Source organism: Ammodytes marinus (assembly GCF_949987685.1).
Source record: "Ammodytes marinus genome assembly, chromosome: 6".
NCBI lineage: Eukaryota > Metazoa > Chordata > Actinopteri > Uranoscopiformes > Ammodytidae > Ammodytes > Ammodytes marinus.
In genome coordinates, this window is record NC_137235.1 from 1,623,214 (window position 1) to 1,644,962 (window position 21,749).

Here is a 21,749-nt window from a genome sequence, read left to right on the forward strand (position 1 = left end):
GGACGGTTGACTCGACTGTTGCGTTCACGTGTTCGTCGTAAAGTCGGAAATTCCAAATCAAGTAGAAAACACACACTATCATTGCATTTAAAGGGGAAATAATTGATAAAAATAATTCTAAGCAATTCTATATGTATTAAAATCACGGAAATATAAAGAAATTGGTCAAAATATATATTTTCAGGAAATGTCCTCATGTCTTAGTGGCGCTTTGTATTTATATTAACGAATCGTCAATGAGAAGCTGAAATTCCGATAGCCTCTGAAAGCAACGTACGTAGGCTAAACTTACGTCAAATGTAGGCTATGTATTTCGTTATTAAAGCAACATTACATACTTTTTCTGTACGGTTGTAATCTATAAAGTCTACCACAAAATCTAGAGTTTAATTTTCTTATAAAAAAGGACATTAAACCCCCCGAAAAAACCCTATCTAACTAACATCACTTCCGGGTGTGTTGCTACGTATCATGGTTGCTATGCAGGATTTCTTTGACCATCTCGCCCCCGTCTGGGTTTCATATGAACTGCGATAACAAACCGCAACATCCAACAACCTGTTACTGACTTTCAAACATCATTTATGAGGTAATTTATTTCTTCTATGGAGTTTATATACAGGGCTACAAATAAGTAGCCTACACTTTTAATATTGTAGGCTATCTCTCTCTCTCTCTCACACACTCTCTATTTGTGTTGGGAATAGCCTAAATACATTTTAAATTAGCCTACATTAGCCTACATTTTGATAGCCTATGATAATAATACCTGATAATCTAATATTGATAAGGCCTACATTGATATTGAGTAACACGTGATAATTAAGGCAAATTCTTTTTTTTAATACATATTTTTTATTCTGAATGTTCTTCAGATCTCCTTTTACAACAATTACTGCCACTTAGAAACACTATCCTTTACAAGGGGTCATAACATATATGCTCTTACGTATCTAGTTGAGTCAACAGGAGAATATGTCCAGAAGTACAAGAAAGTGAAGAAATAAAAAATGAATAACAACATTGAAAATAAACAATGTAAAATGAACAAACATCAACTTAAAACAAAACATGGGTTGTACCTATACACAAGTTCACCTGTCAGATATAATCAGTGTTAGTACTAACCGTCCTCCATCACCATCATTATTGGTGTCCATCTTAAAATGAAAAGTTCCATCTGTAGTCTCAACGAATATGTAATTTTTTCCATAGTGTAAATATTTCTTAGAATTGTAAGCCATTCAGCTTGGTTTGGCTTCTCCTTTTGAAGCCATTGTATTGTAATTGTTTTCTTTGCTGCAACCAGTAATATCTGTAATAAATACATATCTTTCCTACTGTGTATCACAACATTAATATGGATTTCCTGAAGTTATCTAACAATGGGCATTGCCAAAAATATGTGAATGAGTAGCCATTGTCTCTCCACACCCCCTTCAACATTGACTTGATTGATGCCGATTAATTTTAGCCACAAATTGTGGTGTATTAAGGCAAATTATGTTTAAAAAAATTGCCTATATTGTTTTTGTCAGGTTTCAATGATGATAAATAGTTTTTTAGTTTAAAAAAAAATTTTTGGACAAAATTAATGTTAGGTGTCAAGTTCACAATTGTCAACAGTCAATACATACAAGCTAGGCAACACTGATTCATTTGCTACAAACACCTGTACGATTTCTGTAACTGTGATCCTGTGCAGACTCTCCCTCCTACACATCACGTATAGGCCTTTCACACCAAAATGAACCAAGAGTCAGTTCCAGGCTGGTGTTGGGGTCAGTTCAAAACTGGTTACAGCCTTATCCCAGTTATGAACCGGTTGGTTTCACATCGACCGGAGACAGCCATGGAGCCGGCAAGAGAGCAACGTCATGACGTCACTGTAAACGTGTGTGTACGTCGCCCGACGCCGCTGCTCTTGTGGCTAACGCTAAAGCTACCGCTAGCTTTAAGCACAACAACAGCGGCGAATACGTCTTATTTTTACACGTGTTAGCTCTCGCTTTGCTTTCTTAACCAAACAGGACCCATACAGAGTATTCTCGCCGGTCAATTTGATCGCTACGTTCGGTAATTATGTTATGTTTACGTCTCGTTGTAGCGGTGTTTTTAAACATGGCGGGCATGAGGTTTTAGTTGGTCTGGTTGGTCAGGATAATCCCTCCCCCGGCCGCTGGCGCAAGCAGTTCACTTCAAACCCTGCTCAATCCTGGGGTATGAGTTGAACCGGTTTTTACGGCCCGGAACTAGCCCAGAACTAGCGCCGATTTTGCGGCGGTGTGAAAGGCCTAACAGAGACAATGAGGCACCAGAGCTGAGCCCAAACCCAGCATACAGAGGTTCAGTGAATGTGGTGTTGAAGGTGTGGAGGTGGATCAGTGAGTCAGAGGAGACACTGTAGAAGGACAGAGAGCCAGCAGGACAGTCCACAAACACTGCTACTCTGTCAGAGACAGAGGAGGAAGGAATGGATGTTTCTCTGTTATTGTGACAGAAAGAGTAACCACCATCACCAGAACAGAACAGTCTCCAGGACTGATCATTCTCTCCAAACACACAGTCATCACCATTTCCTTTCCTGCTGATTCTTCTGTAACTCACTGATACAGCAACCTGTCTGCTCCACTCGACCTCCCAGTAATGGCGACCAGTCAGACCATTACTACACAGCACCTGAGGACAGTGGTCAAATCTCTCTGCATGATCAGGATATGGCTGTTCCTCTCCAACACGTGTCACCTCCCTGTTGTTGTCAGACAGTTTGAGTCTTCTGTTTGCTGTGTTTGTGTCCAGTGTGAGTTCACAGAAATCTGATGGAGAGGAACACAGCAGCAGTTATTAACCGATCATCTGCTCATTGATTGACAGTTTGATGATTATGAACATTATAAACACACTTACACTTCCTCAGACCTGGTGTCAGCCATTGGACGCCAGCAGGCTCCACCCTGAAAGGAGAGGGGGGAGAGTAAGACCAGGACATCCTCTTTCAGATGCACACATGGACACTACATTAGCTTATGGCTTTTATCCACTGGCTCTTTAGGCCCAGTTGAGTCAAACCGTGCTCGGCTGATTTACATTTTCATTGCCACTGTAACCACTCTGAGATAGACCTTCGCCTCCAAACGGGCTGCGATGACGTCACTGAATGATGAGGAATCAGCGTCATCAATCTTTCAGTAGTCTCGCAAAGCCAGACCAAAACTACAAGAAGTATGGTCTGGAATCACGCCATTTAGAGCCGTCTATCCGGGGGGAAACTGGGCTGGCCTGTTTTTATTCCGTGCAAAATAGTGCCGGGGGGGAAATATTTTGATGGAACGTCTTCACGTTTCAGAGAAATGGCTAAATCTAACCCGCAAACGCCACAAAAAAACTATTTAAGACAAAAGGAATAAACATAGTGTGTTGCTTTCTCACCAGCATGTCAACACCATACTCTTTAGCCCCCGAGGAGCTCACGGGATGACTTAACGGGAATTAACTAGTCACGCAGTATAACACTGGTAACTCTGGTAACATTATCAACGGCGGCCCGTTGTCCTGTAAATCACCAAAGAAAAGGAACGGCGGATCTTAATCTAGCTGGTTATAAGGGCCGCTGCTCAATCCAAACCCCCACGCTTCATTTTCCAGAGTTTATGAGGGTATTTCTGCCACAGGTTGGCTGTGAGCGAATTGTTTCCGAGTTTGAGGGGGAGCTCAATACGGGGAAGCCAGCAACAGCATGTAAAAACCCTCCACTGCTCTGCCAGACACAACACTCGAAGTTATTCTCTAAAACTGAAATACATACATGAAAACCAACACATTGCGCACTGAGGATTGCAGGATGGCAACTTGTGTTATAGGTGTGTGATTCAACACAGAGTAACACCAGTAACATGACAACCCTATTCAACACACATTGCACTGTGTCATTAAAGCCAAAATGATTGCTGCATAGCATAACTGCTACACGCATGTGGCAAATACTGAGCGCTTTGTCTGTAAGCTCAATGCAAATGTATAATGGAAAATAAGATTAGCATTTTGATCACAATAAAGGTAAACTTCAGTTTACTATAAACTAGGGCAGCTCATTATCTTTAATTATGTTTTCATTAGACTCAAAGTTGAGCAACTGTAGATTCAGTGGTCAAATACATTCACACACATAAGCATTTTTTTTAGCCAGCACATGTATGTGGAAAAACACCATTGGTGTGTCAGGGTCATATGAGAAAATGTGTCCAGCTCTTCCTCCTCCGTCAGACTGACAGCAGCCTCTTCATACCTGAGGGTGGCCAGTCTCCAGAGGGGACTGTCCCGTCCAGCTGACAGTATCTCCACTCCTGAGGCTCCTGGATGGTTGTAGCTCAGGTCCAGCTCTCTCAGATGGGAGGGGTTGGAGCTCAGATCTGAGGCCAGAGAAGCACAGCCTTCCACTGTGATCAGACATCCTGACAGACTACACACACACACACACGCACACACACACACACACACACACACACACACACACACACACACACACACACACACACACACACACACAAATTAATTGGAAATTAATTGTTTGAGTCTAGAAACAACTGCTGAAGTTTATTTAAATATCCTTTGATAAATCGTTGTAGCAGACACAATCACACACAGGTTTACTTGTTATAAACTGATGTAAATCAGAAGTTAAATCTTCAGTTGAACTGGTGCATGAAGCCTGACCTGAGTGTTTCCAGTTTACAGTCTGGACTCTTCAGTGCAGCAGACAGATGCTTCACTCCTGAATCCTGCAGGTCGTTGTTACTCAGGTCCAGCTCTCTCAGACTAGAGGACTGGGAGCTGAGAACTGAGGACAGAGCTTCACAGCTTCTCTTTGAGAGGTTACAGCCACTCAACCTGGAGAGACAACAGTAAGTAAAATAGTTTTGTTTCAGTTGTAAGATAGCGATAATTAATTGGTGAATAAATCCTACGTACAGAGCTTTGTTGGAGGCTTTGACCACTGGCACACACGTACACAATGAACTGAATTATATATATTGTAGTCCATATAAAGCACACACACAAACATCCGAAGAAACACACATGCACACACACACACACAGACAAGGAAACGCACACACACACACACGCATGAATTGGAAACTAATTGTTATTTAAATGTCCTTTGATAAATCGTTGTAGCAGACACAATCACACACAGGTTTACTTGTTATAAACTGATGTAAATCAGAAGTTAAATCTTCAGTTGAACTGGTGCATGAAGCCTGACCTGAGTGTTTCCAGTTTACAGTCTGGACTCTTCAGTGCAGCAGACAGATGCTTCACTCCTGAATCCTGCAGGTCGTTGTTACTCAGGTCCAGCTCTCTCAGACTAGAGGAGGAGCTGAGAACTGAGGACAGAGCTTCATAGCTTTTCTCTGAGAGGAAACAGCCACTCAACCTGGAGAGACAACAGTAAGTAAAAGAGTTTTTTTTCAGTTGTAAGATAGCCAGTGTTGGGAAAGTTCTTTTTCTACGTGAACTAGTTCAAAGTTCAGTTCACACCCTTTAAAATGAACTAGTTCAGTTCATAGTTCATAATTCAAAATTATGAACTAAGTTCACAGTTCAAAAATGAACTAGTTCATAGTTATTTTTTTTAATATGTTGCTGCAGGCTATTATTTTTCTAAAGAATTGGCACATACCATATAGAACCACAGACAGAAATTATTTAAATAACATTCAGTCCACACTAGAAGCCAGCTGCAGCTTTTACCCCTACAGTATATTCTCAAAAACATGAGGAAAAAGTTGCTGTTTTAATGGTCTTTTTAATGAAGAATTATTCAAACAAAAACGGTTAAGGTGCAAATGTTTTTCCATTTTTATAATTTTCCAAACCTGGAAACAATTCACATGAAATTTCATTCAAATAAAGCAATACTGAAAAAATATACCAGGCATGTTCTACAAACAAATTAGCCTACAACTTAAACTAGTAAAACCCTCAAGGAGACCATTCTAAACTGCAGTGTAGGGCCTGCTGTTAACAACAAAGTCCAGAAGATGTGTTGACATACTTATTAACACAAACACAATCTGAGGTAGGTAACAATCATACGAAGAAGAGGGTAGAGCCTGAGGCTAGGTCCATGGTCTGAGTAAGTGCTGCTGCATTCATTTTTTTTAGTTTTTTTCCACGGTGTTTCGTATTTTGATGACGCAGCGGCGGTGCGATGCTGTGGTGGCATGTGTTGCCAGATTGGGTGTTTTTCAGCTACATATTAAGGGCTGTTTACGATGTCTTTTAGCGGGGGTTTTCTATGGAAATCTGGCACTAGATGAACGATTGAACGACTGTAAGAGCGCCGTTCACAAACGCCAGAATGAGTTTGTTCGCAAAAACGTTCATGAGGCAGAAATACATACGTTCAGTTCACGTTCGCCCCCAATATGAACAAATTCATGAATGATCGTTCATTGAACGCGTTCAGGCACAACACTGAAGATAGCGATAATTAGTTGGTGAATAAATCCTACATACAAAGCTTTGTTGGAGGCTTTGACCACTGGCACACACATACACAATGAACTGAATTATATATATTGTAGTCCATATAAAGCACACACACAAACATCCGAAAAAACACACATGCACACACACACACACACACACACAGACAAGGAAACGCACACACACACACACACACGCATGAATTAGAAACTAATTATTTGAGTCTAGAAACAACTGCAGAAGTTTATTTAAATGTCCTTTGATAAATCGTTGTAGCAGACACAATCACACACAGGTTTACTTGTTATAAACTGATGTAAATCAGAAGTTAAATCTTCAGTTGAACTGGTGCATGAAGCCTGACCTGAGTGTTTCCAGTTTACAGTCTGGACTCTTCAGTGCAGCAGACAGATGCTTCACTCCTGAATCCTGCAGGTCGTTGTTACTCAGGTCCAGCTCTCTCAGACTAGAGGAGGAGCTGAGAACTGAGGACAGAGCTTCATAGCTTTTCTCTGAGAGGAAACAGCCACTCAACCTGGAGAGACAACAGTAAGTAAAAGAGTTTTTTTTCAGTTGTAAGATAGCGATAATTAATTGGTGAATAAATCCTACGTACAGAGCTTTGTTGGAGGCTTTGACCACTGGCACACACGTACACAATGAACTGAATTATATATATTGTAGTCCATATAAAGCACACACACAAACATCCGAAGAAACACACATGCACACACACACACACAGACAAGGAAACGCACACACACACACACACACGCATGAATTGGAAACTAATTGTTATTTAAATATCCTTTGATAAATCGTTGTAGCAGACACAATCACACACAGGTTTACTTGTTATAAACTGATGTAAATCAGAAGTTAAATCTTCAGTTGAACTGGTGCATGAAGCCTGACCTGAGTGTTTCCAGTTTACAGTCTGGACTCTTCAGTGCAGCAGACAGATGCTTCACTCCTGAATCCTGCAGGTGGTTGTTACTCAGGTCCAGCTCTCTCAGACTAGAGGAGGAGCTGAAAACTGAGGACAGAGCTTCACAGCTTCTCTTTGAGAGGTTACAGCCACTCAACCTGGAGAGACAACAGTAAGTAAAATAGTTTTGTTTCAGTTGTAAGATAGCGATAATTAATTGGTGAATAAATCCTACGTACAGAGCTTTGTTGGAGGCTTTGACCACTGGCAGCAGCCTCAGCAGAGCCTCCTCTGAAGCAGAGTATTTCTTCAGGTCAAACACGTCCAGATCTTTTCCTGAGGACAGTAAGATGAAGACCATAGCGGACCACTGAGCAGGAGACAGTTTGTCTGTGGAGAGACGTCCGGAGTTCAGGGCCTTTTGCATCGCCTCCACTAGAGAACGATCATTCAGTTCATTCAGACAGTGGAACAGATTGATGCTTCTCTCTACAGAGGGAGAATTCTCAATCTTCTTCTTGATGAACTCGATGGCTACCTCATTGGTCTGTGAGCTACTTCCTGTCTGTGTCAGCAGACCTTTTAGGAGATTCTGATTGGTCGGCAGTGAAAGACCCAGGAGGAAGCGGAGGAACAAGTCCAGGTGACCATTTGGACTCTGTAAGGCCTTGTTCACTGCACTCTGGTAGAACTGTGTCTCTGCAGAGTCCTTGGAGGTTGTTTGTTCTTCTGACATCAGATTGACTCCAGAGTTGATGAATGTCAGATGGACATGAAGAGCAGCCAGAAACTCCTGAACGCTCAGATGGACAAAGCAGAACACCTTGTCCTGGTACAGTCCACTCTCCTCTTTAAATATCTGTGTAAAAACTCCTGAGACCACTGAGGCTTCTTTGATATCGATGCCACACTCTCTCAGGTCTGATTCATAGAAGATCAGGTTTCCTTTCTGCAGCTGCTCAAAGGCCAGTTTTCCCAGGGACTCAATCATCTTCCTGCTCTCTGGACTCCAGTGTGGATCTGTCTCCGCTCCTTCATCATACTTGATGTTCTTTAGTTTGGCCTGAACCACCAGGAAGTGGATGTACATCTCAGTCAGGGTCTTGGGCAGCTCTCCCCCCTCTCCGGTCTTCAACACATTCTCCAGAACTGTAGCAGTGATCCAGCAGAAGACTGGGATGTGGCACATGATGTGGAGGCTCCGGGATGACTTGATGTGGGAGATGATTCTTCTGGCCTGCTCCTCATCTCTGAATCTCTTCCTGAAGTATTCCTCCTTCTGTGAGTCATTGAACCCTCTCACCTCTGTCACCATGCCAACACAGTCAGGAGGGATCTGATTGGCTGCTGCAGGTCGTGTGGTTATCCAGAGGCGAGCCTTGGGAAGCAGATATCCCCTTATGAGGTTTGTCAGCAGCACATCCACTGAGGTGGACTCTGTCACATCAGTCAGGATCATTGTTTTTTTGAAGTCCAGAGGAGGTCGACACTCATCCAGACCATCCAAGATGAACACAACCTGGAACTCTTCAAAGCTGCAGATTCCTGCTGCTTTGGTTTCTGTAAAGAAGTGATGAACAAGGTCCACCAAGCTCAAATGTTTGTCTTTCAGCACATTCAGCTCTCTGAACGTGAATGGAAATGTGAACTGAATGTCCTGGTTGGTTTTGTCTTCAGCCCAGTCCAGAGTGAACTTCTGTGTTAAGACTGTTTTCCCAATGCCAGCCACTCCCTTTGTCATCACTGTTCTGATTTGTTCATCTCTTCCAGATGAGGCTTTAAAGAAGTCTTCTTGCCTGATGGTTGTTTCTGGTCTGTATGGTTTCCTGGATGCTGTTTCAATCTGTCTGATCTCATGTTCATCATTGACCTCTCCAGTCCCTCCCTCCGTGATGTAGAGCTCTGTGTAGATCTCATTCAGAAGGGTTGATTCTCCTGCTTTGGAAATCCCCTCAAACATATACTGGAACTGGAACTTTTTCTTCAGGTTAGACTTGAGTTCTCGCTGACAACCTCCAGCATGACTTTCTGAATGGATACACATAAGATTAGATCAATGAGTGGTTTATGATGCAATTATAAACATATACTGTATAAACATTTGTCCCTCCATCTCTTGAGCCTTTAGTCCATTACACCATCATGTTAAACCATTAGAGACATCATCTTACTGCTCCACAGAAGGTCAGCCAGCTCCTTCTGCTGCATGCTCCTCAAGAAGTTCAGTGTGATCTTCAGAAATGCCACTCTGCTGCTGCTCTGCTCCTCATCCTCACTCTGACCCTCTAAGCATTCTGGGTAATCTGTATTCAGAAGCTTCTGCATCTTCTTCAGCTCGTTCTTCACAAACGTGACCATGTTTTTTTCCAGCAGCTGGAACAAAATATTACATAAACAACACGATCAAACTAAAATCATGAAGCAAACATCAGATCCATGATGGACAGACTGACAGTTCCCTGGTCTAAACAGTTAAACATGGAGGTTGTTGTGAACAGAACAGATGGAAAGTAGTAATTTCACATGTACAGACCCGAAATGTGGAGTCCAGGTGTGTTTGATGCTGCTGGGCAGACTGACCAATGGAACCCTTTGAGATTTTCTGTTCGACTCTGTGGACTCTGTGGAGAATTCATAGAAAATGAGTTCACATCTTATCTAGGGTTAAGGTTACCCAAACCCTTCAGGGGTCTGCAGAGCGTACCCAGGAACGGCCTGGGGCAAGGGCAGACTCCTGGGGAAAGCAACAAAGAGAGTGATCCCCTCGGGAAGGCGTGGACGGACCGCAGCTCAGCAGACTACACAGGGTGAACTGAGCAGCTTTCACATGTGAGAATATACAGGACTGTGAAGAAGAACCATGCTGAAAATAAACTTTTAAACCATGAATCAGGGATATTTAAATGTTAGTGACAGTTTACCTCTCTGCAGTAGACGGTTGTTGTCCTTTAAAATCAATGACATCATCTTTTGACCAGTCACTCTTTAAGGACCAACAGCTGGGTACAGGTCTAGGAGAGTCTGGTCTGTTGAACACAACACACACAGAGCTTTGAGAGTGAATAATGACGGTGCAGCATATTTAAATGTTAGTAACAGTTTACCTCTCTGCAGCGGACGGTTGTTTTCCTTTGGTTGGATTTGACCAGAAACTATTTAAGTCAAAAAAGCTGGTTCCAGGTCCAGGATGGATCCTGTTAAAAAAACAGTAATGACAATTTAATCTTAAAGGTTCATTCAGCCCACTCTTTAAGCCCAGATATTCTGTACCATGGAAACACTTCTTGATGTACTTTTCCTTGTGAGTCAAAGTCATACTTGCAGTTAAAAACATTTGTTGAGTTTATTTGCCATTTCCTCAACTCCAATATGTTAACCAAAGTACAAACAAATGACCTTTACTGCATTGGTTGTATGGCGTGAAGTCAGTGTTTGTGTGTGTGTGTGTGTGTGTGTGTGTTTGCTTGTGGTCAAAAACGGTCTGTCTTTCCGTGGAGTATCTGTGGAACCACAGATTGGTTCCTACATGGGCCCTAACTGTTTTTTACAGTAACAGTTAGTAATCAGTGATATTTAAATGTTAGTGACAGTTTACCTCTCTGCAGTAGACGGTTGTTGTCCTTTAAAATCAATGACATCATCTTTTGACCAGTCACTCTTTAAGGACCAACAGCTGGGTACAGGTCCAGGAGAGTCTGGTCTGTTGAACACAACACACACAGAGCTTTGAGAGTGAATAATGATGGTGCAGTGATATTAGTCATGGACAATTAGAGATCCTCATGTCACCTCTGAGTTTTGGTCCGGCCGCCATGTTCCTTTCCCTCCTCTCTGTCCTCACGCCAATCCATAGCAGAGCCCAATCCTTCACACTCACATTCACCTGGAGAGAAAACACATCAACATCAACTGAATAGCATCCCAGGGACATGGCAGTTACACAAATGAATAACACATTAATGACAGGTGAATTCAGTCAGAAAGTGTGAGGCAGAGGAAGATGTATGTGTGTGTGTGTATGTGTATGTGTGTGTGTGTGTGTGTGTGTGTGTGTGTGTGTGTGTGTGTGTGTGTGTGTGTGTGTGTGGGTGGAGCTACAGCTGCATTTCATTGGTCAATCCTGTTGTTTATCTGTTTGTGTTTATTTATCTGACAGCTTAAGTGACTTTTCACGTTCAGATTATTAAAACAAATTATAATCAATAATTAAGTGATATTATAGGCTGAGCTACCCACAATCTTAAAACAAGTGTTTTCATTCTTCCTGTGTGAGCCACGTCACAGACAATAAAATGTCTGATTTTATCATTTCGTCACCCTCTTAAAATAATGGCCTAAGTCATTTTTTCAGTGTTTTCAGGAAACACGAAAAACTTAACCAACGATTGAATATATGATATTCATTAATAATTTCACTCAAACAGGTTATGTCAAAAGATGACTCTTGACATTGTAATAACAATGTATGTCAATTATGTGACATAATAGGAATAAACCCTTTATAATAATGTTTAAGTTGTGACTGAAGCCATTTTACACACTTGTGAAATGTCCTTGAAAAAAAAAATTAACAGTAAATTTTGACTTAGGCAAAATAGAATGGCCTGAAACACACTCTTGACATTCTGGTAATATGGTATAATGACCTATGTCAAGTACAATCACATGATCTGTTCAACTGAGGAATTAGGCCGTTTTACCAGAGGTGGCCAGCATCATGAGGAGATGATTTAAGCAAACAAATCATTTTGGCCAAAAAGTGACTTAGGCCATTATTTTAAGAGGGTGACGATTTCAAACATCCTCTGTTTTAACGTTCAGCAGATGGCGCCAGATTAGAGCCAGAATGTGAAGTACAGCAGGCCTGTAAACAACAAGTACTCACTACCACCACTGCTATTACACGGTGAAATGCAACATTTTACTACAGGTATAATGAACAAAATGTCCTTCCATGAGACAGCAGAAGGAAAATATTTCATGTGAGTACAATGTAAAGGTGTAAAGTAACATGATGTCAGATACAAAGTTTCCTGCTGAAGTGCTCAGCTCCTTTACTGCAGTTAACGTACTAACAACACATTGTACGATTAGATTGCTGCATCAACAAACTCATATGTAACTAGTACTAATAATAATATAACATTAACACAAAATGGAGGATATTTGTGTCGGCTGTGTCACCTCCTTCGTCTCTAGTTCCCTGTGAAACTCTGAGTTATGAGTTTGGACACATTCCACAACATTTCCGTTTCTACTGGAACTAGACTTTTACTAGAAATAATAAAATATAATAACTTATGATCATTATTATTATTAAAAATTAGAGCCGAGTTGATCTCTTACCTTCAGCTGGAGCTTTAGAGGAGAAAATAAACTGCGTCACAAGCATCGGCGTCGGCAGACCCTTTTCACCGGGGCACGTGCCCCGTTGTGGATCTGCGGTGCCTGGGTATGCCTGGGGGCACTGATTTTTTAATAAATTTATTTATTTATACCTTTAATTTTTTTTTTTTAAGTCTGACTCATCTGGCAATCTACAGAATGCATGCTTGCATTTTTTTTTCTTAAAATAGGCCTATATGCATGGTGCCCCCCTCATTGGCCGGCCGCTGCAATGAAATGTACGTGACGAATGCACACACTACTTTTTGAACCTGTCCAGCACAGCGTCAGCGACCATTCACTCCGACTCCGGCCGGCGTGAAGTGAAGTAAACAGTAAGCGTTACATTTTTATCCTCTGGAAGCATAGAATGTCTAACAAATGTGTATGCCTTTCATCAAATAAGGTGAAGGGGCGTCTCTGAAGTGGTGTTATTAGCTAATGTGGTCACGTCTTTATGCTATAGTAGCCAGACAGTTCGCTAATATATTAAACTGTAGCGATAACTGTTTAAGCTGGACCTGTTGATCGGAGAAAGATCACAAATGTCGGGTTCACACTACATGCCATCTTATGGTGTTTCTCGATTCTTTACGTTCGTGTTTTCAGGAGGTGATGATCCCGTGATGGGGTATCCAAGTTGTCTTGTCAGCTTAGTTAGCTAGCTATCGGCATACTGTATAAGACATCTTCTCAAGTTGCCTGGAACCAATGGCACCGATGTTATACTAGCGCAATTTATAACAGAATACAACACTCGGAGGTGAAAGCTGTTTTGTACGCTATTGCTTTTAAAAATAGCCCAGTGCATGCTTAAATAAGCAGACTGGCTTAAGCAGCTCAAGCACACGTTGGTCTCAAAGTTGAAAATGAATGATTCTGAAATTATTCTCATTCTGGTGTTTTCTGCTCGAGTAGGCCTACAGTCAAAAGCACAGACATTAAGGGGGCATGATGACATACAGGTGGTTACTTTCAAGACAGTAGAAACATAATGTAGAAAAAAAAAATTGATAGGTATCATTCATAGCATGCATATAGACGAATGTCCTGTTTTTACTATTCGTTTTTTTGGTGTGTCAGGTATGTAGAGAGTTATGGAAGAAGTATGTTGTACTAGTAGGCTATGTTATTTTATGATCTTTTGCTGGCATTGAATTATTTGTTATCTCAGTGACCGGAACTAGATATAACAGCCTACTGTATTAGTTATGATTTTGATCTCAATTCAACTCAAACAACATTGTTCTTGTAGATGGATATCAGAAAGTTATTCGCTCGGAGCAGGGATAAAGCAGCAAGGAGAAATGAGAGAGGTACGCTAGGTAACAAGGCAATGCAAACCACTTTTAGGTAATAACCCAGTTGAGTTGACCACTGGTCACTAGCCCAAGCCTAACAGTTACATATCTGTCCAGACAAAGAGGAGCAGCAGAGTGCCGGAGGAGGTGATGGAGGAGTTGAAGGAAAAGGTGAAGGAGAGAGGTATGTTGATGAGCACGAGCAGAGGTGATATGACTATTACTTTCATATTATTTAGGAATAACTGCAAACAGGTTATACACAAGTAACTTTACATATGCATATATAAAAATCTAGATAGTGAAAATGCAGACAGGAGACTGTAATATGTTCTTGTTGCTTCAAGACTCAGTGCAGCAGAGTGCAGAGGAGGAGAGGAGCAGATAGAAGGGACGCAGGTAGAGTTGGCATTGAGGGATGACACTGACAGGTGAGACTCAGCTTAGATTTGATTAATTTTATTTGAACTTTTAATGGTTATCTGAGGTAATTATTGATCATATGATTTTTTGTATGTTGCACCAGACAGGAGAATCAGAGGGCAGAAGAGAATGAGCTGGTTGAGGCAGGGGAAATGCAGAGAGAGAAGGAAGGACAACAGGAGACAGACAGGCCAGAGAGATCACACCCCAGATATGAGACTGAGAAAACAGTTGCCACAGTGGCAGAGAACATTAGACTGGGGGCAAGAGAAAAAAGCAGTGTCCACAATGTTGAGGGACATACAAGTGATCTTGGGGGAAAGGAGTCTGGCCCAAACCAAGTTAAGTTGTCAAAATATCCCCAGCACAACTTTGGTGCCAAGAATCGATCCTTTAACGCCAACTGGTTTGAAAGCTTTACATGGCTGGAATATTCCAAGTCTAAAGATGCAGCCTTTTGTTTTCCCTGTAGAATATTTGGGAAACATTTGAAGAATGACACCTTTGTAAACACTGGCTTTCAAAATTGGAAAAAAGCTCTGGATGTCTATAGAGAGCATGAGAAATCACCAGCCCATAAGGCAAGCATGGAGTCTTGGTGTAGTTATAAAGCCAGTGCGGCTCATGGCAGTGTTGTCGAGCAGTTGGATTCTGCAAGTGAGCGTGAAATCAAAGAGAGACGCGAGTACCTCAGCCGGGTTGTGGCTGTTACCAAGTTTTTGGGTAAACAAAATATCCCATTCCGTGGCCATGATGAGGGCATGTCCAGCGACAACCAGGGAAACTTTCTGGAGTGTATGAACCTCTTGAAAGAGTTTGATCCTTTTCTTCAGGCATATTCACCACCATCTCACAGTACATACTTATCACCTTCATCCCAAAATGAGGTCATTCAATGCTGTGCCCAAGAGATAGTAAAAGCTATCAGTCAAGAAATAAAGGAGGCTGGAATGTTTTCAGTAATGGCAGATGAAGCGAGAGATGGCACCACTGAGCAGCTAGCTGTGTGTGTTCGTTATGTTGCTGGGGGGAGTGTGAAAGAGCATTTGCTAGCCATGACAGATTTGAAAGGGTTTGACGCAGAGTCCATTACCACTGCAATTGAAGATCAGCTAAGATTGAATGGCATAGATCATGTGAAGGTGGTTGCACAGGCTTATGATGGCGCCTCAGTCATGAGTGGGACTGTTGGAGGGGTCCAAGCTAAGTTCAGAGAGAACCATCCCATGGCCATTTATGTGCATTGCTATGCACATCAATTGAATTTAGTGCTGTGTTGCACATGTCAAGCCATACCAGAGGCCAGGAATTTATTTGACCTCCTGCAGAATGTGTATACATTCTTTTCAGGCTCCCTCGTTAACCACGACAAGTTTAAGGAGACCCAGAAACAGCTTGGCTTACAGCCTTCTGAGCTGGTACAGCTGTCCAAGACCCGATGGTCGTGCCAGCTGAGGTCAATCAACGCCATGATAGAGAATTTCCCCGCAGTTCTCACGTGCCTGTCCAACATCAGCAACCCCACGGCTGTGGGTTTGCATGCCAACCTTGCCAAGTTCACCACAATTTATCTGTTGATGGTCTTCAAGACTTTTTTGTCTGTGACAGAAAGTCTTCACAAATACCTGCAAAGTGAAACTGTGGACCTGGCAAAAGCAGAGGAGTTTAAATGCGCTGTGTGTGCCACTCTAAAAGAAATGCGCACTGACCCCAAAGCGACGGAGGTATATGACCGTGCAAAGGCCTTGTGCGAAACGCACCAAATCCCTGAGTCATGTGTTCCAAGACAAAGGAAAAAGCAAAGACGCCTGGAGGAGTACATAGTCGAGTCTAGTTGTGGGGCAGCGAGTGACCTAGGCAATGCTGAAAAATTGAGAACAAATGTCTACCTACCTTGCCTAGACAGGATGATTGCGGAGCTGGAGCAACGCTTTTCATCTCTGAACAGCGTTGTTCTGAAGGGTGTTCAGGCCTGTAACCCAGGCTCGAGCACCTTTCTCAAAGAGGAGGACCTCAGAGGTCTCGCAGATCACTACAATGTTGATCTTAAACAAGAGGAGGTGTGGGTAGCGAAACATTACCTGGACAGAAAGCAGGAGAGCCTGCCAATTACTGACATGCAATGTCTTTTCGGTTTACTCGATAATGTCATGTTCCCTACACTGACACAGGTCATTAAAATATGTCTGACCATTCCTGTGTCCAGCTGCAGTTGTGAAAGGACATTCAGCGTACTGAGACGCCTTCACACTTGGTTGAGGAGCACAATGGGGCAAGATAGGCTTCATCATCTTGCCATCATGTCGGTTGAGCGAGGAGAACTCTCCAAATTAAGCCAGTCACAATTGATCGACAGCTTCGCAAAAATGAAGCAGAGGCGCTACCGTTTACTGTTAAAAAAATGAACAGCTCCCCTATCTTTCTGGCCATGATATACACACCTCATAGGATCATCACCATCACACATCATAGGATGGTCTGAAATAGAAATGATAAACACAGACATGTATGTATGTAGAGGTGTTTTTTTGTTTTTCCTTTTACAGTTGCACTTTTCAAGTTTTCAGTTTTCAAGTTCATGTTTGCTGACAGATATTTAATGAAGATACGCTTTATGATAATAAATAAGTGCTATAAAATATTTGCTCGCGTGCTTGCATTAATTATCTGTGCCCATGCTTTTTTTAAATAAATAATTGCCCAAAAAATTTTTAGCTCGCGCGCTTCGCGCGCTCGCATTTTTTTTTGGTGCCCTATTGTGCCCCTGTATGGTATTGGGTGAGCTGACGCCCCTGCTATCTACACTTTCTTACACTAAACTCTTTTGATGAACAGGTTAAACCGTAAAATTAATGAATAAAAAACGCGTACAAATATGCTGCATCATCCCACCAAATCAATAGCTAGGCCCGGCCTTGTAGTAGCAGCCATGACGTGAGACTAAATAGAAAAGTCTCACCACAAGGGGGAGACATGCGCCACATTTCTGTCTGTCTCACTGTCACCACTAATGAAAACATGAACAATAATTAACTTATATACCTACCCACACACACACACACACACATGATATGTTGTTAATATAAACAGTAATTCACACACACACACACACACACACACACACACACACACACACACACACACACACACACACACACACACACACACACACACACACACTTAACCCTGTGGTTCTACCTTAGCAGGTAAACAGATGATAGCAAAAACAAATTCAACTCACAGACACACACACACACACACACCTACACACACACACACACACACACACACACCTACACACACACACACACACAGAAAGAGAACATACACATCTTTATCTGTATTTTATTTATTTTTTATTCATTTATCGGTTAAAATCGAACACATCAAAAAACATACATGTGTACAGAATGTTTTCTTGAATCTAAACCTTAAAGAGGACCTATGATACTTTTCAATGGCAGAAGCAAAGTGTTGACAGGACGTGCTGGATCGCCAAAATAAGAGAAAGAGCTTCCCGAAAATCTACATACCGGCTGCATGCCCCCACCTTCCTGAAAATCTCCCGCTGCTGGAAGGAAGGTAACCAATCACAACGGAGTGGGGTTTGCAGCAGGGGGGGGGGGAGGGGCGGAGAAGCTCAAAGCAGTGTGTAGAGAGAGACTGCTGTGCTCGCTAGGGTAAGAGGAAGAGTGTCCCGAAAATCTACAGTTTTTTGTGATGTGATTCGTGTCAGGTTGCTCTATAGCAGTTTTTAACAAGAAATTAAGACCAGAAAAGTAGTATAATAGGTCCTCATTAAGCTTTTTTCTCTTCTTAAATTGACTTCACGGACAGAAACGTCACACATTTCTAACTTCTACACGGTTGTACAGTATGAAGTATATATGTTTAGCTATGCAGCTCTGGAAAAAAATAAGAGACCACTCCAAATGTTCAGTGTCTCTCGTTTTACTATGTATAGGCATATGTTTGAGTAAGATGAACATTTTGGTTTTATTCTACAAAATACTGACAACATTTCTACCAAATTCCCCCCAGAAATATTGTCATTAAGAGCATTTTCTTTAAGGAATGTAGAGATGAAGATTGAAGAAAAAATCCAGACTGGTCTCTTCATTTTTTTCCAGAGCTGTATATATATATATATACTTCGAATAATTTGGTCACATTTGTTGTTGCTGTATCTTTCGTATAGTTAGTATTAATATCCCCAAAAAAATAAAAACATCTTCTTCTTAACCCTGAAAGTTAAAGGCCTACTTCACCGGTTGGAATATGAAGGTGTATTGAACTCGGAGACATCACAGAAAGAGAAATGTAGGGTTAGAGTTAGACAGTGAGACCATAAAACACTCTTTCTGCCTTTTCTCAGGCTAGGATGATCCGATTTCAATTTTTTTTGCACATTTATACTTCATAGGATCTCCGAGTTCAACACACCTTCATATTCCAACCGGTGAAGTAGGCCTTTAACATAAAGGAGGCATGTATTACCTCGCCATAGTTATATATATATCTATACATCTTATATCACAATAACACTCAACTGGACATTTTTATTTTCTTACTTTTATACAGAATTAGCACAATGCCCTAATATAAAGTCGATATTTTTTGTCAAACACTCTAATATACTTAATTATTGATTTACATTTATGTATAGAGAGATAGCTATAATGTATTCTTTAAAGGTGCTCCGAGGAACTTCCAGTTTGTGTTAATTCTAGCGCCCCCTTTTGGACAAAAGCGGTAATGTTTTTTTTACTATGCCAGCTGTTGTTCCTGGGTGAGTGTATAACCATGACAAAGGCATTAAGAAAAAACTATATTAAAAAAAAGCATTCTTTGCACTGATGGTCTGGTTTTGCTGTTACATGTAATTAATGATCATCAGAGGAAAACATTAAGTCTGTTTCAGAAATATTTAAAAAGTTCCTCGTAGCACCTTTAAGAACATTGAGAAATGCATGTTCATGGCTGTAGCATCTGTCGATTCGATGAAATAATGTGATAACAAAACATACGTAAATACCCAGCTGTTATACGGTGTAGAGAGTTGACTGTTTAGGCCGTTTGGAATGCTCTATGACAGGGCTCACCAACCTTTTTGAACCTGAGGGCTACTTCATGGGTACTGAGTCATACGAAGGGCGCCCAGTTTGATACACTCTTCTGAAATAACACATTTGCTCAGCTTGCCTTTAGTTATATATTATTATTAATGATGAATGATATTCATCTATGTGAAGACACTGATCATGTTAACGATTTCTCACAATAATGATCAACAATGACTTAAAAAAGGTGGGAAACAGATTATTATGATATTTTTAGAACAGGCCTGCGGGCGCCTCATGGTCCTTGCGGGCACTGCGTTGGTGACCCCTGCTCTATGATAACGGCAAAATGCTCGTTGGGATGTATCAGGGTTTTTAAGTCGTAAAGGGAGAGAAAACCAAGACACAATTTGTTTAGTTAAAGGGGCACTGTGTAACATTTTAAGTAATTTATTAGCTAAAATCAATATCCTCATTCATAAATATGTCCTCATTGGTGTAAAATCACCTCTGCCAATAATCTGAATTATCCTCCTGAGCGGAGAATTACAAATATTAATATTGCATTTTGTACATTGAGCAGGCAAGTCTTATGGAGGAATCCATGTTGGGTTGGAATGTCATCAGGTGCATTGTTTAGAATTTAGAATTGTTCTTGTCCTTGAAGGCCACTGTAGCCTCTGTTATTATTCGAAAGGGGTGGGGTTACCCAGGGAGCGTTGCATTCTAGAACTTTCTTGATGATGTCATATTACACACTGCACCTTTAAGATGCTGAAATAGAACTGAACTGTAGAATAGAATACGCATGTTGTGTTCTATGGAGTTATCTTGGCAGTCGGCACTAAGGCAAATATCTAAAAAATAAATATGATAGGTTCCTCAGGGGTATAGCAAGGACATACAGTATCACTCAACCAGCCATACACACATACTTTATATGTGTGTATGGATGGTGTGTGTGTGTGTGTGTGTGTGTGTGTGTGTGTGTGTGTCTGTGTGTGTGTGTGAAAACCTAAGAATAATTACTGCAAAACCAATCTCTACATTGAAAAAAAAAAGAAAACTACGGGTAACTTCCCCTCAGCTCTGGAAAAAAAAAATTTAATTTTTTTTTCAGAGCTGTAGATATGAAAACACAAACCCAATCTCTTCATTGAACAACAATTGGTAACTTCCCTTCCTTTATTTACTTACTTCCCCTCAGTATATTTTTCTCAGTAATCTTGGCGCTCATTGGTACTCTTTTCAGTTTATTTTTTAACATTTTCTACATTGAAAACATTATAGGCAACTTCCCCTCAGTATGCAGCTCTGGATAAAAATAAGAGACCACTCCAAATGTTCAGTGTCTCTCGTTTTACCACTTATAGGCATATGTTTGAGTAGAATGAACATTTTGGTTTTTATTCTATAAACTACTGACAAACATTTCTACCAAATTTTCCCCCAAAAAATATTGTCATTAAGAAAATTTCCTTTAAGTAATGTAGAGATGAAGATTGAAGAAAAAAATCCAGACTGGTCTCTTCATTTTTTTCCAGAGCTGTAAATTGGATTACTTAGAAATGTGGGACCAACAGGCTGATAACATAGACACACTCCCTTCCAAAAATGTACCCAGTAGTTTTATAACTTAAAGGAATACTTCACCCATACGGCACCGGCGTTCTATCATTATAAAATCACTATTATAATATAATGAATGAGGTTTTTCTTCCCTCAGTCTTCCCTTGGCCTAGCTGTCCTGTTAATCCTAACCCTTACTGTGATGTCACAAGAAGGAAAATGTAAGGGTTAGGCAGTGAGACCATAAAACACTCTTTATGCCTTTTCTCAGGCTAGGATGATCCGATTAATTTTTTTTTTGCACATTTATACCAAATAGGATCTCCGAGTTCAATGCACCTTCATATTCCAACCGGTGAAGTAGGCCTTTAACAGAAAACTAACCTCTAAATCAAAAACTGTGGGTAACTTCCCCTCAGTATATTTTCTACAACCATTTTTCTCAGTAATCTTGACGCTGGTATCCCCCGCTCCCGTCAAACACCCCGTCACTATTGGCCGTGCCCCCGACTCCTTCCACCGGACTCTCCACATCTTCCCCTCCGAACGAGGCGTAAGCGGCTCCGGCTATGTCCTGGCTGGGGTCCGTGTATT

The 21,749-nt window shown here is 41.3% G+C and overlaps 2 protein-coding genes across 2 annotated transcripts in view; both read right to left on the reverse strand.

The window, feature by feature from the left end:
• Nucleotides 1-2,806: 2,806 nt before the first annotated feature.
• LOC307252207 (NLR family CARD domain-containing protein 3-like) lies at nt 2,807-12,809 on the reverse strand (the record flags this gene model as incomplete). The annotated part of the gene is made up of 12 exons (XM_080029829.1): nt 2,807-2,816; nt 4,286-4,459; nt 4,714-4,887; nt 7,405-7,575; nt 7,657-9,445; nt 9,700-9,790; nt 9,951-10,038; nt 10,122-10,151; nt 10,339-10,443; nt 11,013-11,117; nt 11,207-11,300; nt 12,764-12,809. The coding sequence occupies 12 exons, from the start codon at nt 12,807-12,809 to the stop codon at nt 2,807-2,809; spliced, it is 2,877 nt and encodes a 958-aa protein (XP_079885955.1).
• Nucleotides 12,810-21,597: 8,788 nt separating this feature from the next.
• LOC307252122 (synaptogyrin-1-like) overlaps nt 21,598-21,749 on the reverse strand; it is a gene marked incomplete at both ends in the record, with an annotated part of 25,180 nt that continues 25,028 nt past the window's right edge. The window contains one exon of the mRNA XM_080029697.1: nt 21,598-21,749. This exon is cut by the window's right edge and continues 67 nt beyond it. Within this exon, the coding sequence (XP_079885823.1) occupies nt 21,598-21,749 (152 nt within the window).